This window comes from Mastomys coucha, unplaced genomic scaffold (assembly GCF_008632895.1).
Source record: "Mastomys coucha isolate ucsf_1 unplaced genomic scaffold, UCSF_Mcou_1 pScaffold15, whole genome shotgun sequence".
In the NCBI taxonomy this organism is placed as follows: Eukaryota; Metazoa; Chordata; class Mammalia; order Rodentia; family Muridae; genus Mastomys; species Mastomys coucha.
Window position 1 is genome coordinate 122,367,487 of NW_022196897.1, and position 17,891 is coordinate 122,385,377.

Consider the following 17,891-nt stretch of genomic DNA (forward strand, 5'->3'; position numbering starts at 1 on the left):
TCTCTCTCTCTCTCTCTCTCTCTCTCTCTCTCTCTCTCTCTCTCTCTCTCTCTCTTTCCCCTTCGAGACAGGGTTTCTCTGTGTAGCCTTGGCTGTCCTGGAACTTACTCTATAGACCAGGGTGGCCTTGAACTCAGAAATCCGCCTGCCTCTACCTTCCAAGTGCTGGGATTAAAGGTGTGCGCCACCACCGCCCAGCTCCTTTTCTCTCTTTTTATACTTTACTCCTACATTATATCCCATCATCAGTTTTCCCTCAATACATTCCTCCCAGTCCTTTCCCTCTCCACCTTCCTTCTCCCCACCTTCTCAATTTCCCTTCCAAACAAACAAATGAAAAAACAAAAAAACAAAACAAAAAACAAAGGAACAAACAAAAACAAAATAACAGGCCTCCCAGGATATCAACTGAATATCATAATAAGACTAGCTACAAATCCTCACATCAAGGCTAAATGAGACAACCTAGTAAGAGGAAAAGGGCCCCATGTAAAGGCAAAAGAGTCAGAGATTTACCCTAGTCCCCCTGTTAGGAGTCCCACAAGAACACCAAGCTACCCAACACAGAAGACCTAGCTCACATCTTGAGACCCTTCGTGCTTGTCTCTTCAATCTCTGTGAGCTGCCATGAGCCCTGCTTAGTTGATTCTCCTGGTGTCCTTGACCTCTCTGGCTCCTACAATCCTTTCTCCCCCTCTTCCCTGGGGTTCCCCTGGCTCTGCCTAGTGTTTGGCTGTGAGTCTCTGCATTTTCTCCCATCAGTTATTGAATAATACTTCTCTGATAACAATTGGGCTATGTATCAATCTATGAGTATAGCAGAATATCATTAGGAATTATTTCCTTGACTTTTTCTTTTTTTAAAACCAGTTGTTTTACATTCGTTACTGGGTTTCTGGGCTGTTCTGTCTCCAGTACCTGGCCCTCCAGGCAGTGTCAGGCATGGGTTCCCTTTCCTGACATGAGCCAGAGGACAACTTCTAAGAGTTGGTTCTTCTTTCTGTGCATTCTCTGAGTCAAATTTTATTATTATATGATATGTGCTACTGATTACTTTTTAGAAGTTGAGCTACCTTTACATTCCTGAGGTAAATGTGACTTGGTTGTAAAATTTGGTAGAGTACTGTAGGGAAACTTTCTGAGCTCATGCATTTGCTTCTGGTCAGCTTTAAGATTACCATATTAGATCACTGTATAACCTTTTGGGTAAGGGAAATTGAAATTAAAATTTTATCTCATACTTCTTACTGATATTTTATTATGTCAAATCTTCCATAAAACATCCCTCCAAAGTGATATTTGGTTATAGCTCACTATAGCATTCTTTTTTCTTCTCTATAGGTTCTTGTACCTCATGTGGAAACCATGGCATCTAAGAAATTTGCCATTAAAGTAAGTAATCCTTAGTAGCCGCCTTTAAGAGGTCACTCATCTTCTCTTGCACAAATTTTGATGTTCTTGATCTCTTTAAATTTAGAATTATGGAAATTTTAAGTAGATAACATAAAAATTTTAAGATGAGATGGATGAGAAAACTAAGAATTCTTACACTTATAAGGAAGTCTTTGTTGAAAACCTTTTATTTAGGATATTTTTTGGTTATAATTCTGTTCCAAATGCTAATAACAATTACTCACACTGAATGTCCATGACTTCTGAAGATAACAGAACAGGCCAAAGTCAGAGGAGTAGGCAGTGCTGTTGGAGCAGGGTACAGCTGAGAGAGCGCTCCTGATTGTTTGCTGCCTCCTCAGCCTGCATTACTAGCTTAACACAGAGCAGAGGCATCTGAGGAAGGCTTAAGTGAGGGGTTGCCTGGATTAGATTGGCCATATGGATATGTAGCCATATCTAAGAGAGAGGTGTTGTCTTGTTCATTTATTGATGCAGGGAGGCTCCAGCCCACTATGGACAGCTTTCTCTTCCTGGACAGGTGGTCCTGTCTAGGTGGTGGTCCTGGGCTAAGAAAGTGCTATCAGTATGAATATGTGGTTGAGCCTTTGAGAAAGCTAAGGGGCAGACCAGCAAGGAGTGTTCCTCTTTTGTTTCTGCTTCAAGCTCCTCCCTTAAGTTCAGACCATGACTTCCCTCGAAGATAGGCTGTGATTTTTGAGTTATAAACTAATCCTCCAACCCCCTGCCTCCCAAGCTGCCTCTGTCCAATGTGTTATTACAGCAACAGAAAAGAAACTAGAACAGCTGATGTCTTTCATTTTTCTCTTATAAATAAATACTTCTCTGTTTATTAATTGTAGAGCTGAGACCTTCTTAGGTACTGGGTGATAAAGGATTCTATGTGGTGAGGTCAGTGGAAAACTTGATAAATATTTTATGTGAGCTCTTGGAATAGTTTCATATATATTGGCTATTCTCTTAGTCAGTTCTGTGTAGGGGTGTTATCTTACATAACAATTAAAAACACCAAGGTAGACCAATGAGATGGCTCATCAGGTAAAGGGATGTGGCATAAAGCCTGATTGATCATCAGTTGTACTCCTGAGACCCACATGGTAGTAGGAGAGAACCAATTCCTGCAGGTTCCCATTCTGCTTGCACACACACAAGAGCATATAATAATTAAAAACAACAACAACAACAACAAAATGGTAAATTCCAGTATTTAATTAATCAGATTGGGCTGGAGAGGTGGCTCAGAGATTAAGAGCACTGGATGCTCTTCCAGAGGTCCTTAGTTCAATTTCCAGCAATCATATAGTGGCTCACAACCATCTATAATGTAATCTGGTGCCCTCTTTTGGCCTGTAGGCATACTTGTAGTCAGAACACTGTATATATAATAAATAAATCTTTAAAAAATAATTAACCAGATTATGAAATAATATAATATTATTATTTTACCTTAGTTAAATTGGTGCTTATTTTAGTTTACTAATGTATGTATAAATTTTATTGTTGACAATGCTGGGATACATATACTCTTGAGTATTTCATAAAGGTGTCTAAGTAGAAAACATTCACTATTTGTGTATAAAAATGTATCTTGATTTTCCTCTAGAGTCTAGAAAGATATTAAGTTGTCTTTATTATGCTAGTTTGAACATAATTTTAATGAGTAGCAAAATTCTGTCTCAAAAGATCAAAGTAAATAAAATTGTCTGGTGATCTATGACATTAATTCCAGCACTCAGGAAGCAGAGGTAGGTAGACATCTGTTAATTGAAAGCTAGCCTTGTCTACATAGTGAGAGCCAGGAGAGAAGGGAGGGGGCAGGAAGATGATTACTGGCTTAAAATAATAACTTAAAAAACTACTCTCATGATTCTTTCCTGATTTTGTATAGGTGGTTTCTCCTTTTGATGTTAGCTGGGACTGGTGGTTTGCATTGTGTAGATACTTTACTACCTTGCTGTAGCTGGGACTGGTGGTTTGCATTGTGTAGATACTTTACTACCTTGCTGTGGCTGGGACTGGTGGTTTGCATTGTGTGGATACTTTACTACCTTGCTGTAGCTGGAACTGGTGGTTTGCATTGTGTGGATACTTTACTACCTTGCTGTGGCTGGGACTGGTGGTTTGCATTGTGTAGATACTTTACTACCTTGCTGTTTCTTCCTCCCCTCCCTGCTCCCAAGGGTTGGAGCCATTGTTTTCACTGTTCACTTTTGGATACAGAGAAGAGCAGTTTTAGTTACATTTTCACAAATGTCAGTCACCATTTCTCAAAGGAATGAAGTAGAAAGCTCTGTTAAATAGCTCCTGCTCTGGAAAACTTAAACCTTTGGTTATAGACAAACTGAGCTTAGAAGTATTGTCTACACATTGGAATTTTTCCCAATTCTAGGCTCAATGCAAATGGCTCCATTTCTAAGTCCCCACTTCCTGTCAGTGCTTCTGGGGCATTATGAGTCCAGCTCTCCAACTTCCCCAGTACATCCTGTCTCTAGATATCCTGACAGCCAGGCTTGACCCTCATCAAGTCATGGTTTTTGATAATGCTGAGGGGGTTGTTACTTTTACTCTTCTTTTCAGATAACCACCGGGTTCTTATCTGTATTCTTTCTTTTCTTTACTTCGGTACATCTTCTCTTGCTTTCCTAAGTTCTTAAGGCAGAAACCTAAGCCTTCACCATCAAACCTTTTCTTTTGTGTGTACTAAAGTCGGATGGTTCTACTAAAACATTTCCTACTTAATTGCATCCTTCACGGTGGATGCAATTAAGGTGGATATTTGGTCAAATAATTCCTAAATTTCATTACAATTTATGATTTTGTCTATTGGCTATTGTAATCGGTATTGTTTCTGTTTGGGAATTTCTATTGATCCTATTTAAATTGCTGTTTAGGGAAGTTCTGTTTTGATAAAATACTGCTCTATAAGCATTTGAAAAGTATATCTATAATTATATATATAGCATATGTAAAATCAGGTATAGTAATATATAATAAACAAAATATTTATGTGTATTTAGAACAAGTCAGATTTGACAGTTGTATATCAGTTTATTATGTATTTGCTAATATTTTTGTCTATTTGTTCAATCAGTTGAAAGATACATTAAAGTATCCCACTGTGATTTAATATTTATATATGTCTCTGTGTACTTTTATTGAATTTTCTTTGTTTAGCTTGAAATTATGTTCTTAGATATAGAAAAAATTATAGTTAAGATATCATTTATTGAATTTAATTTTGAGGTATCTTTTTATCTCTATACTTCTTAAATTATAGTCTGTTTTTCTGACATTCATGTAACCTACGTTTGGGATCAGTTAATCACACATAGACTCCTATGGGAGTCTGAAAGCCTGTCAGTCAGCCAAGCCCAGCCATATGTTCAGTGCTTCCAATACCACTTCATTGTTTTAATTATGAATGAAAAATAGCATCTGCACAAATTTAAGGGAAACTCAGAATATAAGAAATAGAGACTAAAGTGAATGAATGAACTCAGAAAGCACAAGAGACTTTAGGGAAGTATGAAAATTGTAGAGTTTGATATTATTTTCATAGCAAAAGGAAAGCTGTTATAATTATGAAATAAGATCAGGATGTTATGAACAAGAGACATTTTTGAGAGTAGGAAAGAGTACTTATAAAACATGATAGAACACAAATTCTCTGATGGTATCAAGGCCTATAAAGGAATATTGTCCAGATACCAAAACAAAGGATTACTCTAAAACTATAGAAAGAAATCCCCCCAAAATTTGAATTTGGTGTTGTGAAAAGTTGTTCTAGAAAAAAGACAAATATTAGAAAAGAACACCATGAAAAAAAAAAGTGTAATAAAATTTACCAGCAAGGGCACAATGTTCCTGTTTTGAAGGTTTGAGTGAGAATCCAACAAAATCAGTGAAAAAGTACTGTGCTTATAAACACAACACAGAGACTTTGTGTGTGAGGGGAGGAGAAGGAGGGAGAGGGAAGGATAAGGGAGGTAGAAAGGAGAGGGAGGGAGTGGGAGATGGAGATGGAAAGGAGAAACAGAACAACACAGGAGGGGGGGCTGAAGAATCTGGATAGCCTGCCCAACAGCAGCAGCAAGGAGAAAACAACACTGGTACACCCCCAGTGCTTGCTCATGTGTGAGAACACTAAGAAAACCGTTTTCAGCCTAGAAGTCTCTTCACTGTCCAGCCTTTAAACACATATTATAATGGAATACAGACATTTTCAAAGATGCTAACTCAGGTGAGAAAAATTGCCTTCTTGAGTACCCTATTGTAGGATGTGGTCCTCCAACATGGGGTAAAACCAGATTAGACATGAGATCCTGGACTTAGGAAGTTAAGACACTGAGAGTCTAAGCAGATCTCATGCTATCCCCTGAGTATCATCTTCAAAGTGTAATCATTTTCATTAGTACACAAAGGAGGGTCCTTGCAAGATAACCAAAACTGCAGAAGATTAACCCCATCCCCATGTCTGTCAGAGAACTTGGGAATAATTTAGTCATAGGAGTTTAGGCAACTAACAAAAGAGAAATTATGTAACTCTGAACTCTTAAGTATAGAGAGAATTGTGTAAAGTAGGAAAGTAAACATAATCTCTGACTCAACATTGAGCAAAGCTTAAGTTTCATGATACTGTGAATTCCAGATTTTAGAAGGCTGGGGGAAAAGCATGGGAAGAGGGTTATAAGCATTATGTCCTCACTTTCCATAGATGATATATATATAAAGTGGAAATAGAAAGTATAGTTCAAACATAGAAGCATGCTGGTTAGTAGCAGATGAAATAGCTAAGTTTTCAGTCTTGCCTTTGGTAAGTGGCAGTTGGGGGTCTTTGTGTCTTGATTGGTTTTCCCAGTTTAGGGTTTCTCTGTATAGTCCTGGCTGTCGTAGAACTTGCTCTGTAGACCAGACTGACCTCGAACTCAGAGTTTCACCTACCTCTACCTTTGAGTACAAGGATTAAAGGTGAGCACTACCATACTTGGCTTCTAGACTTATTTTTCATATGGCATTTTAATCAGTGTCTGCACTGATTAAAATAGTTTACAGAAACTCAGTGAATAAATAAAATCTTAACAAAATAAATTTATCCCAAGTTTTCATGAAGATACATCTAATTTTGACAACCTGGGTTTAAAAATAATTGGAGCTTGGATAGATCATGTTCAAAAGTAGCAGACATGCTGGGCAGTGGTGGCTCATACCTTTAATCCCAGCACTTGGGAGGCAGAGACAGGCAGATTTCTGAGTTTGAGGCCAGCCTGGTCTACAGAGTGAGTTCCAGGACACCCAGGATTATACAGAGAAACCCTGTCTCGAAAAAAAAAAACAAAAAAACAAAAAAAAAAAGGAAAGAGAGAAAAAGTAGCAGACCAACTAATGGGCACCAAATAGTGTGCCCTTTTTGTGTCTGGGTGGGTGTGTGTTTGGGTGGTTTACTCATACAACTTTATTAGAAAGGGATTTAACTTTTTAACAAACAATTTTTCCTTTTTAAAGTGAAAACTATTCTCCAATCCTTCCCACATCTGAGTGTTTCTCCACTCTCTGTCTCTGTCTTTCTCTTGGGAGTCCTTGAAACAGCAGTTTTCATGATCTCTGGGTGTCTAAATCCCGACAGTTTCCAGCAGGGAGGTCTGTCCTACACTGCAGTGACTCTTCCTAGTTAGAAGAAATGGTAGCAGCAGGGACAAGTCTCTCCAAGCTTCTATAGTGATCATAGTTGAAGGTGTTGTCCCATCCCAGTATTTTAAAATACTCCTAATTGTATAAACTTTTAGAATCAAACAAAAGTCGGGTTTAGACAGAAGTTAGCAAACTAAAGCATACATGACAGCCATTTGTTTTAGAAAATAAAGTTTTATTTGTACACAGGCACTTCTGTTTGTCATCAGTTGTCTTTGGCTGCTTATGGTTAAGTTGGCTGATTTAAGTAGTTATAATAAAGGCAGGTCTTCCTGCCTACAAAGTAAACATACATATATGTACACACATTGCTTTAATTTAATAGTGTGTATGTAAATATTTCTTGTAGCACATCTCAGTTTCTACTAACCAAATATCAAATACTCAGTAGATGCAGGTAGCTAGTAACAACTGTATTGGAAAACACACACACACACACACACACACACACACACACACACACACACTCTTCAGTGCTTAGAATCCAAAGCCTCATGCAAGCCAGATGAGCTGTAGCCTTGAGTTACTCCTGGCTCTGACAGAACAGATCTAAATGGCTGTAAATGCTCTCACCTGCTTAAAGCATGTCATAGTAAGCATTGAATGAAATTAACCTTGTGTTGATTTTATTGAATGCTTACTACAAGCATCAGGCAAGCCCAAAGCAAATAGAAACAGATATGAACACTAAGGTATTAATCATAGATGTTTGTCCCTTAAAACACAAAATGTTAGAGAAAAGAAACTAGAACAATAAATTATTGCTTAAAATGTCCAATCATGTATCTGATATCTGCCTCAGGAAAAGTTCAGGGTCCCATTCCTGGCTTTAAGAAGAGTAAAACGTTGCCAGGCTTCATCCCCAGTAATTACATTTTAAGATTTAACATGTTTAACTTGGGCTCCAGAGAAGCAGTACAGCAAAAGCCCCCCGAGCTCATTGTCTGTCTCTAGATCATTTCCTCTGCTTCCTGCATCTGTTTTCTTGGATTAGTTCGGTATTACAGCAAAGTCTACGATTCTTTTGGCCACGAAGACTGCTTTCCCACTTCCCCTCCCCACAACTTACTGTTTCGTGGGTGGGAAAATTTTTGTTGTGAGAGTTGATTAATTAGAAGGGATTCCTGGCTTCCCTAGCAATGGCAGCCTGGGAAGATTACAGAGCCTGGCTTAGTGACAGGCAGGCCAATCTGTATTTAAGGAAAACTTGGACCAGCCAAATTTCCCTGGAATGTGGATCTGGCTTTGTCTTCTACAGGGAATGTGCAGTGACCCTTCGCCCCTTCCCACCAGTGCAGAAGGCTGACAGCATCTCCTTTTGCTGCTCCACACTGCCCACTCTTTCTTTGGGGTCTGTGGGGAAGTATTGGTGTAGAAAGCCTGAGTTGTTTTCTAAAGTTGAAATAATAGGTGTAAATGTTTATTAATGCTTAAAAAGGAAATAAGAGTTCACTATTTATTATTTATGATTTTTCTTTCTTCTCCTTGGTAGCAATTTTAGTTTTATACTGAGATCTAAATATTAGTTAACACCAGTCTTTGCATTCTGTAGAACACCACAAAAAGTCAAGTATGCTCAAAAATAGATGTGATTTCCTTGTTGTAGTAAAAGCGAATGGGAAGAGAAATGCATTACATTTCTAGAGAAAGAGACAGCTTAATAGAGATGGGCTGTCAGGCTTTTGTCTTGCTAGCTTCCCTCTGTGAATCACTTACACCCTGTGTCCTAGGTTTTTGGTGTACCTAAAGGGGAATGCACCACTGACTGTGTCACCATTGCTTATTTGAAAGTTGATTCATTGATCTGGTATGTGGCATTGAAAACAAGATTGCGGCAGGTATTTCCATATAGGGTGAGTTCTACTTATTGACCTTCTAAATGTTAAGAAAGATTGAACTGAAGTTCTCCAAAAGAACAATTAAAAACACTTCAAGTAATTCTGGTCTTTATAAGAAATACATTTGAATAGGAGAGTGACCTGTATCCCTGAGAACATTTTTACAGACATTTGTCTTTGCCAGACTTTGAAAGCCTAAGAAGGACATGCGTATTTCTTCTCCTGATTCTTCAATTCACCACCTTTCTGACCTCTCCAGCTGTTTCTTTTGAGAGCTCTGTTCTTTTGAAGGCATGTGGGCTAGTGTGCTCTGAGTGTGCAGGCTGCTAATTTCCACCAAGTCTGTGTTGCTGCATTGCCATATCGCGAAATGTGTGCAGCTAGGTATATGCTGCTTACTTGATGGAACTGGAACAAAACTGCTAGCAGCTTTCTGACATTACCCAGTTCATACTACCATGGCTGTGGAGGTTTGGGGTACCTTCTTACACCACAGGAGATTTCCTGTGGGTATTGATGGCTTTGGTATTGTGGGTAGGATGTATTTGTTTTGAAATAAAACTTCTTTTACCAAATGTTCTCTGTTAGTTCTCAGGCCTCCCTGTCACAGTCTGTTTCCTTGGAATAGAACCTTTTCTTTCTTTCTTTCTTTTCTTAATAACTGAAAAATGTTTCAGGTTTCTTCCATAGTTCATGCTACTTGCCAGTCTGCCCCAGGTTTGCCTGATGAATGAGTCTTGTTTTCTTTGATATAGAAGCCAAATTTTTCCTGTGCTAATTATACTTACTTTATGTTCAGTGCCCAGTAGGTGCAGCTTATTGTCACACATTGCACACACATTGTCCTAGAACACCCCTAAGAAGGACCTCTCTTCTGTTTCTTTTATGTCACAGGACCTGACTATTCTAGGATATTGCCAAGGTGACCAATACTACTCTTTCTATGTTTCTTTCCTCATGACTTCTTTTTCTGGTCAGGTAATGTGTAATCTTCCGTTGGTAGTATATCCTTTACTTTAAAGTTCTATCTTTCCCTATTTCTGCCATAGGAGTTCCCAGTGACTTTTACAATAGTTTTAATAATTCTTTTACAAACAGCTTCTGTTTATTTGTAATTGTTTGTGCATGTTATATGCGTGTGTACTTTATTGTATGCATGTTCACATGTGTGTAGCCAGAGGCCAACCTGGGGTGTCATTCCTTAGGATATGTGTGCAATATGCCTTTTGAGACAGGGTCTCTTAATGGCCTGGAACTCAGCAAATAGATTTGACTGGCTGGTCAGCAATTCCTAGGGCTCCATTTGTCTCTGCCTCCACAGTGTTGAGATTACAGATGTTCTCAGCTTTTCTTTGTGAGTTCTCTGGATTAAAGTCAGGTTCTCATGCTTGCATTTTACCCTCTGAGCTATTTCTACAGCACACCAGTAGTTAACCTAATTAATTCTTCTTAAACAGATAACAGAATGACAATATGTAGAGTTTGCTTCTATGTCATTCAAGATTAGGTTTTAATTAACTCTTCAATATTAAACTGTAACACTTTTTTCTTATAATGATTTTTTTTCCTGATGCACATACAAAGTATGTGTTTTGTTTTATCTTCTAGTGTTAAAAAAAAAATCTTTACTAGAAAGGTAGACTCAGGAAGCTTTACCAACTGCATGGATTCTCTCTGAAGGCTGTAGAGGGCATCATTGTTCTATATTTCATAAGGTAACTTCTCTAGATACTGTGATCCAAGGAAGCAAGCTGACTGAAGTGCTTTTAAAATGGATGACTCAGTCCCAGATTATCACAAAACTTTAAATGCCAGTCTGTTTGCCCATTGGTTGTGTACACAGGTACATCCAGAGTCTATTCTACACATGTGTATTTCTCTTGCTTCCATCCAGACATACTTACTAGAATACACCACACTGAACAACACTACAGTGGGAACTATCCAGAGTGGCCCCCGAGAAATTATCCTGAGAGTGGCAGAGGCTTTCTGCTGGGTGATTTGTTCTAGGTTCAGGAATCTAGAAACGCTGTGCTGTGAGTAAGAATCGCCTTTGTCTTTGGAAAGCCTTGTGGGCCCAGGCCTGTCCTAACAGTAGAAGTTAGAAGGGGCAGCAAGGGACTGACAGTTAGTTGTCCTGGTTACTGATCTTTCTCTTTACTTCTTCTCATTGTTCTAGTGGATGCCAGTTTGGGGATATTTGGTTAAGGAACTTAGGGGTGAGGTGGGTATTGTGTATATCTGTAGTTCACAGTTCCTGAGAATTCTGTGGCACTGACATTGTCTTAAGTATGCAGCTATGTCCATATTACCCATACAGTCTAAAGATGCATAGATAGTGCTTGCTTAGTCTCCTTCTAGATATTTCTCCTGGAATACCTTACGGAACATCACCATTAAGTAATACAGGAAATTAGGCTTCTGCATGTGTCATTCTGTCACATGTGAGTAGCATGTGACAATACTTTGATCTCAAGACTACTTTGTCATTTGGCTTCTATTTGTTATTTATACAGTTATTTGACAACTGTATTATTTGACAACTATATAAATAACAATTTATACAGTTATTTGACAACAATTCACACATGTGCATATACACACATGCGATATTTGTGTGACATTAGAAAGAATGCTGTACTGTGTGTTTCACAAAAGTATGACATCATAAAGATTCTGGTACAGCAGACAGCAGGTCAAGCACCCCAGTTCTCATTATTTGAAAAATGTATTATCTGTTATGTACTAGTATTGGCATCTTATTCACGATGTCATTTCTACAAATTTTTTTGTCATTTGTACCTGCTTCTGTGGGTTATTTTACAGCATGTCTTAAGATTAATTTATTTCTGTGTGTATGCACATGTGTGTGCACAATTTGGAGATTAGAGAGGACAACCTTGGGGTTTGGTCCTAATCTTCCACTGTGTTTGTGACCGTGTTTCTAGTTTCCTCCTGCATGTGCCAGGCTAGCTAGATTGTGAATTTCAACAATTCTTATGTCTCTCCTTCTCTTTCTCTGTCTATCTCCTGTTTTGCTTTGAAAGTGCTGTGGTTATAGACCCACAGTACTTGTAACTCACTTTACACGGGCCCTAGGGATCTGAACCCAGGTACTCATTACTGGATAGCAATCACATTATCCACTGAACCACCTCCCAGTCACTTGTTGAAATTTAGATCATTAGGTTTTTGAGGAAAGAATACTAGAATGTGAAACTAACATTAAATTTTACCCAGGATTCCTGAGTTCATCTTGTGGTTTCACTTATGAAATGACATGAAATCATGTTAATTCTCAGAGCAACCACCTCTTTATCTACAGATAGAAATAACAGTATTATCTGTCTCACTGGGATTTTTTTTATAGCAAATTAATAATGAAAGGTATAATGCTATGAAAGTGTTTAGAAAAATAACATTCTATACGTGCCATGGAGCCCTCAGTAATTGTTTTACAGTGATGTTCTGTGCAGTAGAGGGACTTGGCCTTCAATTCTTATTTGTTCTTGCTCTTATAATTTTTTGGAGTGAGGACTGGTCTAATTCTTTTCATATGTGAGGCTTCAGTTACCAAGTCTTTATTTGTCTTTCCTTGCAAAGCCCTGGTTAAGCATTTGAGACAGAGGCAAGCCTGATCATCTGCCTCTATCCTCGGGGAGTTTGTAGTGAGAAATTGTGTCAAACTTAAAAAGCAGTAGAGTGAAACAGAAGCGCTTGTACAGTCTGTGTAGGCTTGCCATGACCAAGTTGAATAAAGAAACATTTCTGATCTGTTTCTGAATGGGCTGCTGTGACCTGTCAGTCTGTTCAGGGTCCTGCCACTTTACAGCCTGGGCTGCTTACCGTGGCAGGGAGCTATGACCAGCAGTCAGGAGAGTTAGATTTTAGTGCTCAGTATTGATTGCTGGTTAAGGACAAGGGAAGGCACCCTCCATTACCTTCTGTTACCTTTGTGTAACTAAGCAAACTTAATGGGAAAGACACAGCGGGATGGTTCCTGCTTTCCATGGTATCCCCTGGGCTCACTCAGATGCATACACTTCATAGCTGGGCTGCAAACCCCAAGACCTCACCCCATTCTTTCCAGGATAGCTTTTTGCTTTCAAACGACATCTTATTTAGATAGCTGGCTTTAGTTTGCTTACGTGTGACAATGACATCCTCAAGGACACATGCAAAGTATAAGCTGCTGGACTTGATGAGCATTTTCTATAACTAGCACATGGCTAGGTCTACCATGTTGTGTCCCATCGAGGAAAAGGATGAGACCTTGCTTCTTGGTGGGAGAGTCAGTGTCTGTGTTCAAAGATGAGGGAAGGACTCATGGTTAGCTGTATTTTTGAAATTGTCAAGATTTTCTTATTTTTAGTTAAATGAGGTATTGAATCAGGGAGTCTCTAGCATTTACAAATATATATAGACTGGCATTCCTATAGTACTAAAATTTTGATGTGTAGAATTCCTTTTTTATGACATTGTGAAAGTAATTTGGGCTGACAAAAGTCAGGACCTTATTACTAATGTTGTGTTTTATAAAAAGATAAAGAGAGAGGGAATATGTTTGGTGGAGGTGCAATAAGGTGTGGGGGAAAGGGGTCCTCCTGAGGGCCCATGCCGAGGTATCCCTTCCCCTGAGGGACCAGCCATAGGGCAGGGCAGTATAATATAGAATAGAGTTTATTCAGGGCATGGAGAGGGGAGTTGAGAGAAAGTCAGAGGGTAGGGGGAGAGGGGAAGAGAGAGAGAGGGAGAGAGGGAGTGGAGGCTGGTCATAAGCACATGGAGAGAGGTGGGGAAATGGAGAGAGAGGGGGTAAGGAGCAGGAGGAAGAACAAGAGAGTGAGAGAGAGGAGGGGACGAGCAGTCCCTTTTATAGTGAGTCAGCCATACCTGGCTGTTGCCAGGTAACTGTGGAGCAGAAACTAGACTAAATGCCAACAACTAACTTGTACTTTGGAAAGTTAAGTTGTTTTGAGCTTTTGTACCCATCTATTAAAATACTAGGGTTAGGACTGGATAGGTGGCTCACTGGTTAGGAGCATATACTGTCCTTACAGAGGACCTGAGTTCAGTACCTGCATTGGGTGGCCCATAATCACCTGTAACTCCAGCTCTATGCCCTCTTCTGAATTTCAGAGGCAGGTATACTCTCATGGAAGCTCATGCTTTCTCACTGCTTCTCTATCCCTCTGTTTCTCCCTCCCGTAACTAAAAATAAGAAGAAATCCTTAAATATTATTATGGGTTAAATAGATGTAGTCATTACTCACTTCTTGTAAAATTCTACACCTTAGCATAGAGTTCTTATTCTGTCCCTTTCTGTTTCTTGCTACTTGATACAGTTTTTTGTTCCCCCAGACTGAAGTTTCTGACATTGTTGTTTAATATAAAGATGTTTGGGTATTTAATGTTGTGTTACAAGAACTGGGATATTTATTTTTAAGATAAGGAATTCAAACAAGGCAAACAGGTTTTCCTGTTTTGATGACATAAATTATCCCTAGGATGGTGTAACTATTTAAAGAAAAAAAGGCTTAAAATTAAGTACAGGTTTGAAAATGTATTTTGGTGTGTGATCATTTGAGTTGAGTGGTATTTAAGTAAACTGTTGGGTAGAAGAAAGAAAATGTTATGTGGACTGTTTAGTATTCGGTTCAGGTACCTGGGCATTGATAGTGCTAAGCCTGTGGACCAAGCCCTCTGGGAAAGAGTGGGGCCCTGTGCTTGTGCCCTGATGCTACATGTATGGTTAGAGCCACCTGATCAAGGAATCGTAGCAGAGAAATTGAGTTGGAGTTGCTGAAGCACTGGTGTTCAAAGTGTGTTCCTGGACACCTCAGCCCTTCCTACCCTGATTGTGGTATTTTTGTTATCTGTTGTGAGGGTTAAAAAATGATGCATATAATGTGTTTAGCACAGTGCTAGGTAACCATCATTCTAAATACTGGGCATTGCCAGTAATAGTCACCAGTGTAATATTAGTCATTGTGATTCATATTTTTCTGCCAGGATGTTTCATGAAGTACCTTATTTTGGAATTCCTTTCAAAGACACCTGAGTTCTGATTATTATGAAAATCTTGCCACTGGTCTATTGATCTTTATTGTGTGTCTGGTGAAGGAAAACATGTGTAAGCAAAGTTTGCAGGTGTTTCTTAGAATGGTTCAAGATTCTGAAGGCACTGTTCTCAGTCTGCTGTGATAGAAGCTTGTTAACCACAATGATGCCCTTGTATACAAGTGTTTGCTGGAGTCACCAGCACCATTTAATGAATCTCTTCAGACAATGCCTGAAGTCTGGTGTTGGTTTTGAAAAGTCCTTCTTTCCAAACCCCTGCTTCTTCAGCTTAAGCACAGTTGTTCTTCTCCATATAGAATCACCTTTTTGTTCTCTTACGGTTAAATAAGGATCATGGTTAACCTCCAACGGAAGGCCAGCAGGGCCCTAGACATAGGCCCAGACTACTGTGCCTGAGCCAGCCCAGGCTTTTCCACCTCTGCTGGCTGCCTTCTTTGCTTCCTCTTTAAGCCTAGGTCTCAGTGAGAAGCAGTTTAGCCTGTGTTTAGAGGCTGCTGATTCAGAGCAGCGGGTGCTTTCTGAGATGACACTGCTGCTGCGCCCTTGCCCTGACTTGCTTTGGCTTCTTGTTAGCACCTGTCTTCAGGCCTGGATATCTTTGCCTTTGCTTTCCTCCAGGAAGCTGTGGGTTTAGGTATGTCCAGTGTAGGAAGGCTTATCTTCCCTGCTGTGCTCTACAGGGGTGCGGCCCCTTACCCTCATGCCTTTCACTGTCTTTGAACAAGAGTGGAGTGGCTCACTTGAAGCTAACTGTTCAGATGGAGGATCCGATACAGAGGCAGAGCTGTCCTACTGGGAGTAGCTACATCTTCCCATGGAAGTGCTGCCTTCATTGAAGGCCTTGAGCCAGGTCCCTGTTCTGCCTAGGCTCAGACACCAGTGGGGAGGGGTGGAAAATGGGGGAACTGGATTCCTGCACAGGTTACCTCAGGAAAAGTAGCAATGTAAGCACATACTCACATTGCTTTTCAAGGATGAGATGAGAATCTCTGCAGGGTAGGTCAAGAAACTCAAAAGCTGCCCAGAGAATGTATGTAGAGGCAATAAAAAGTGCATTGGCCTGCTGTAATGGTTAGTTAAGGCTCTTCTGAAGGAAGTGGCAAATCCTCACAAACTTAAGTGGAACTGGGAAAAGGTATTTTATGACTTGCAAATGTGAGTGACTCAGTGTGAATTGACAAAGTGCTGTTGAGCTTGTAAGGTCTGGGGACAGTTTTTGGCTAACAGTGACCCCACCCCAAGGCAGCTCCCCTGTGGGTCTGTCTTGGAGGATTGTAGTCTCTGTATTTCCCTGTTACTCCCTCTCTGCTAGTCTTGGTCCTCTCTTCCATCCTTAGTGCACTTTGTAGGACACAGTGACCCATCCCCCAGTGGGCGTATCCTGCAAGGGTGCTGTGCTACTGCCAATCTTCTGGAAGCTAATTGAACAGGTGTGCAGATTTGCTTCATCAACTGTGCTTCAGGGGCACTGTCGCTTCATATGTATGAGTCACCATTGCCCACCCTCAGGCATAGCAGTTGTCCAAAAACAAGACCTAGATTCCTCCAGAGGTTAGACAGTACTAATCTAGAGACCTGAAAGGTTTGCCTTTTTTTTTTTTTTTTTGCTATTCCCATACACTTACATTCTTACAGATCATAAGAATGTGAAGAGGCCTCAGTGACATTTAAGAGTTAGCTGTAATAAACCTTATCTGTGAGAAGTTCACAGGGTTCCCTGGGTTGAGGCCAGTCATGATTGCTTTCCATGAAGTTTACAGCTGGTTTTATTATTGGTGTGAAAGTTGAGGCATGTGAGTGTTATTCATAATCCTCTATGTGTATGTATTATGGTGATTAAACATAATATTGCAGAAGAATAGCAAAGAACATGTCATTCTAGTAAAATTTCTGGATGTCTATTCTGTAGGTGACAATATGTGTCAGGAGAGTCTTCAGTAGTGTGAATCTTGTCTTAAATCTTTAATTTTGAAGCACTGACTGTACTCCAGAGAGTTATTAGTCATCCATGAGTCTGCATCTTTGTTTCTGACTCAGCACTCTGCAGACTTCCTACAGCATGTGAAATGACTGACCCTGTGCTGTAGCCGTATTGTGTTAATGGTCACTGATGAGCGCTGCTAGCTCCCGGGTGCTCAACATTTCCAGCAATGGATAAAATGCTTACTGTTCGGAAGGCTGGCCCAAGGAATCCGGTGCTGGTATAGCAGTTCTGATGCTGCTTGCATGGCTTTCACTTCCCACAATGACTGATTCTCCATCTGCCATGACACTGCATTCCTGAGCCTCTGCCCCCTCCTTGGGTTGGTGACTAGAATGTTTATTTTTAGGAAAAGTTAAAATTATCCATAGAAGGGTGTGTTCTGTAAAATTTACATTAATCTGCCTTGTACAGCAGGAATCATGGGAAGAATATGTATGTGAAGATTTTAAAGAAAACCTTTTATGGAAAATTTCACAAAAGGGAAGAATGCAATGAACATTAATTTACCCGTCATCCATTTCAACATTGTGGCGAGTTTTAAATTAAGTTTTAGTCAGTCTGAATACTGATTTTAAAAAGTACCACATAACACTAACACCCATGTGATTAATCTGGATTTTCCAGATTTTAGGACCAGTAGCAGTTTTCCTTAAAATGCCAAAATGTCTATCTCCTTCCTTCAGTTTAAATTCTAAGACATGTACTGCATGTATAAGAGCTGGGATTATACCTCAGTGCTTGCCCTATGTGCACAGAGCCATATTTTCCATCTCTTGGGTTTCAGAAAACAAACAAAACCTATCTACACACATATACCTGTGTGTGTATACATGTCTGTCCGTGTGTGTGTGTATGTGTGTATAATATGTGTGTATGCATGTGTGTGT

The 17,891-nt window shown here is 39.7% G+C and overlaps 1 protein-coding gene across 3 annotated transcripts in view; it reads left to right on the forward strand.

Annotated features, from left to right (window-relative positions):
- Positions 1 to 17,891, forward strand: part of Slx4ip (SLX4 interacting protein) — a 165,331-nt gene that overhangs the window by 12,394 nt on the left and 135,046 nt on the right. For all 3 annotated transcript variants that reach the window (XM_031372045.1, XM_031372044.1, XM_031372043.1), the window contains exon 2: positions 1,342 to 1,392. In XM_031372045.1, the coding sequence (XP_031227905.1) occupies positions 1,366 to 1,392 (27 nt within the window). In that variant the 5' untranslated portion in view covers positions 1,342 to 1,365. The remainder of the gene's footprint in view (positions 1 to 1,341; positions 1,393 to 17,891) is intronic.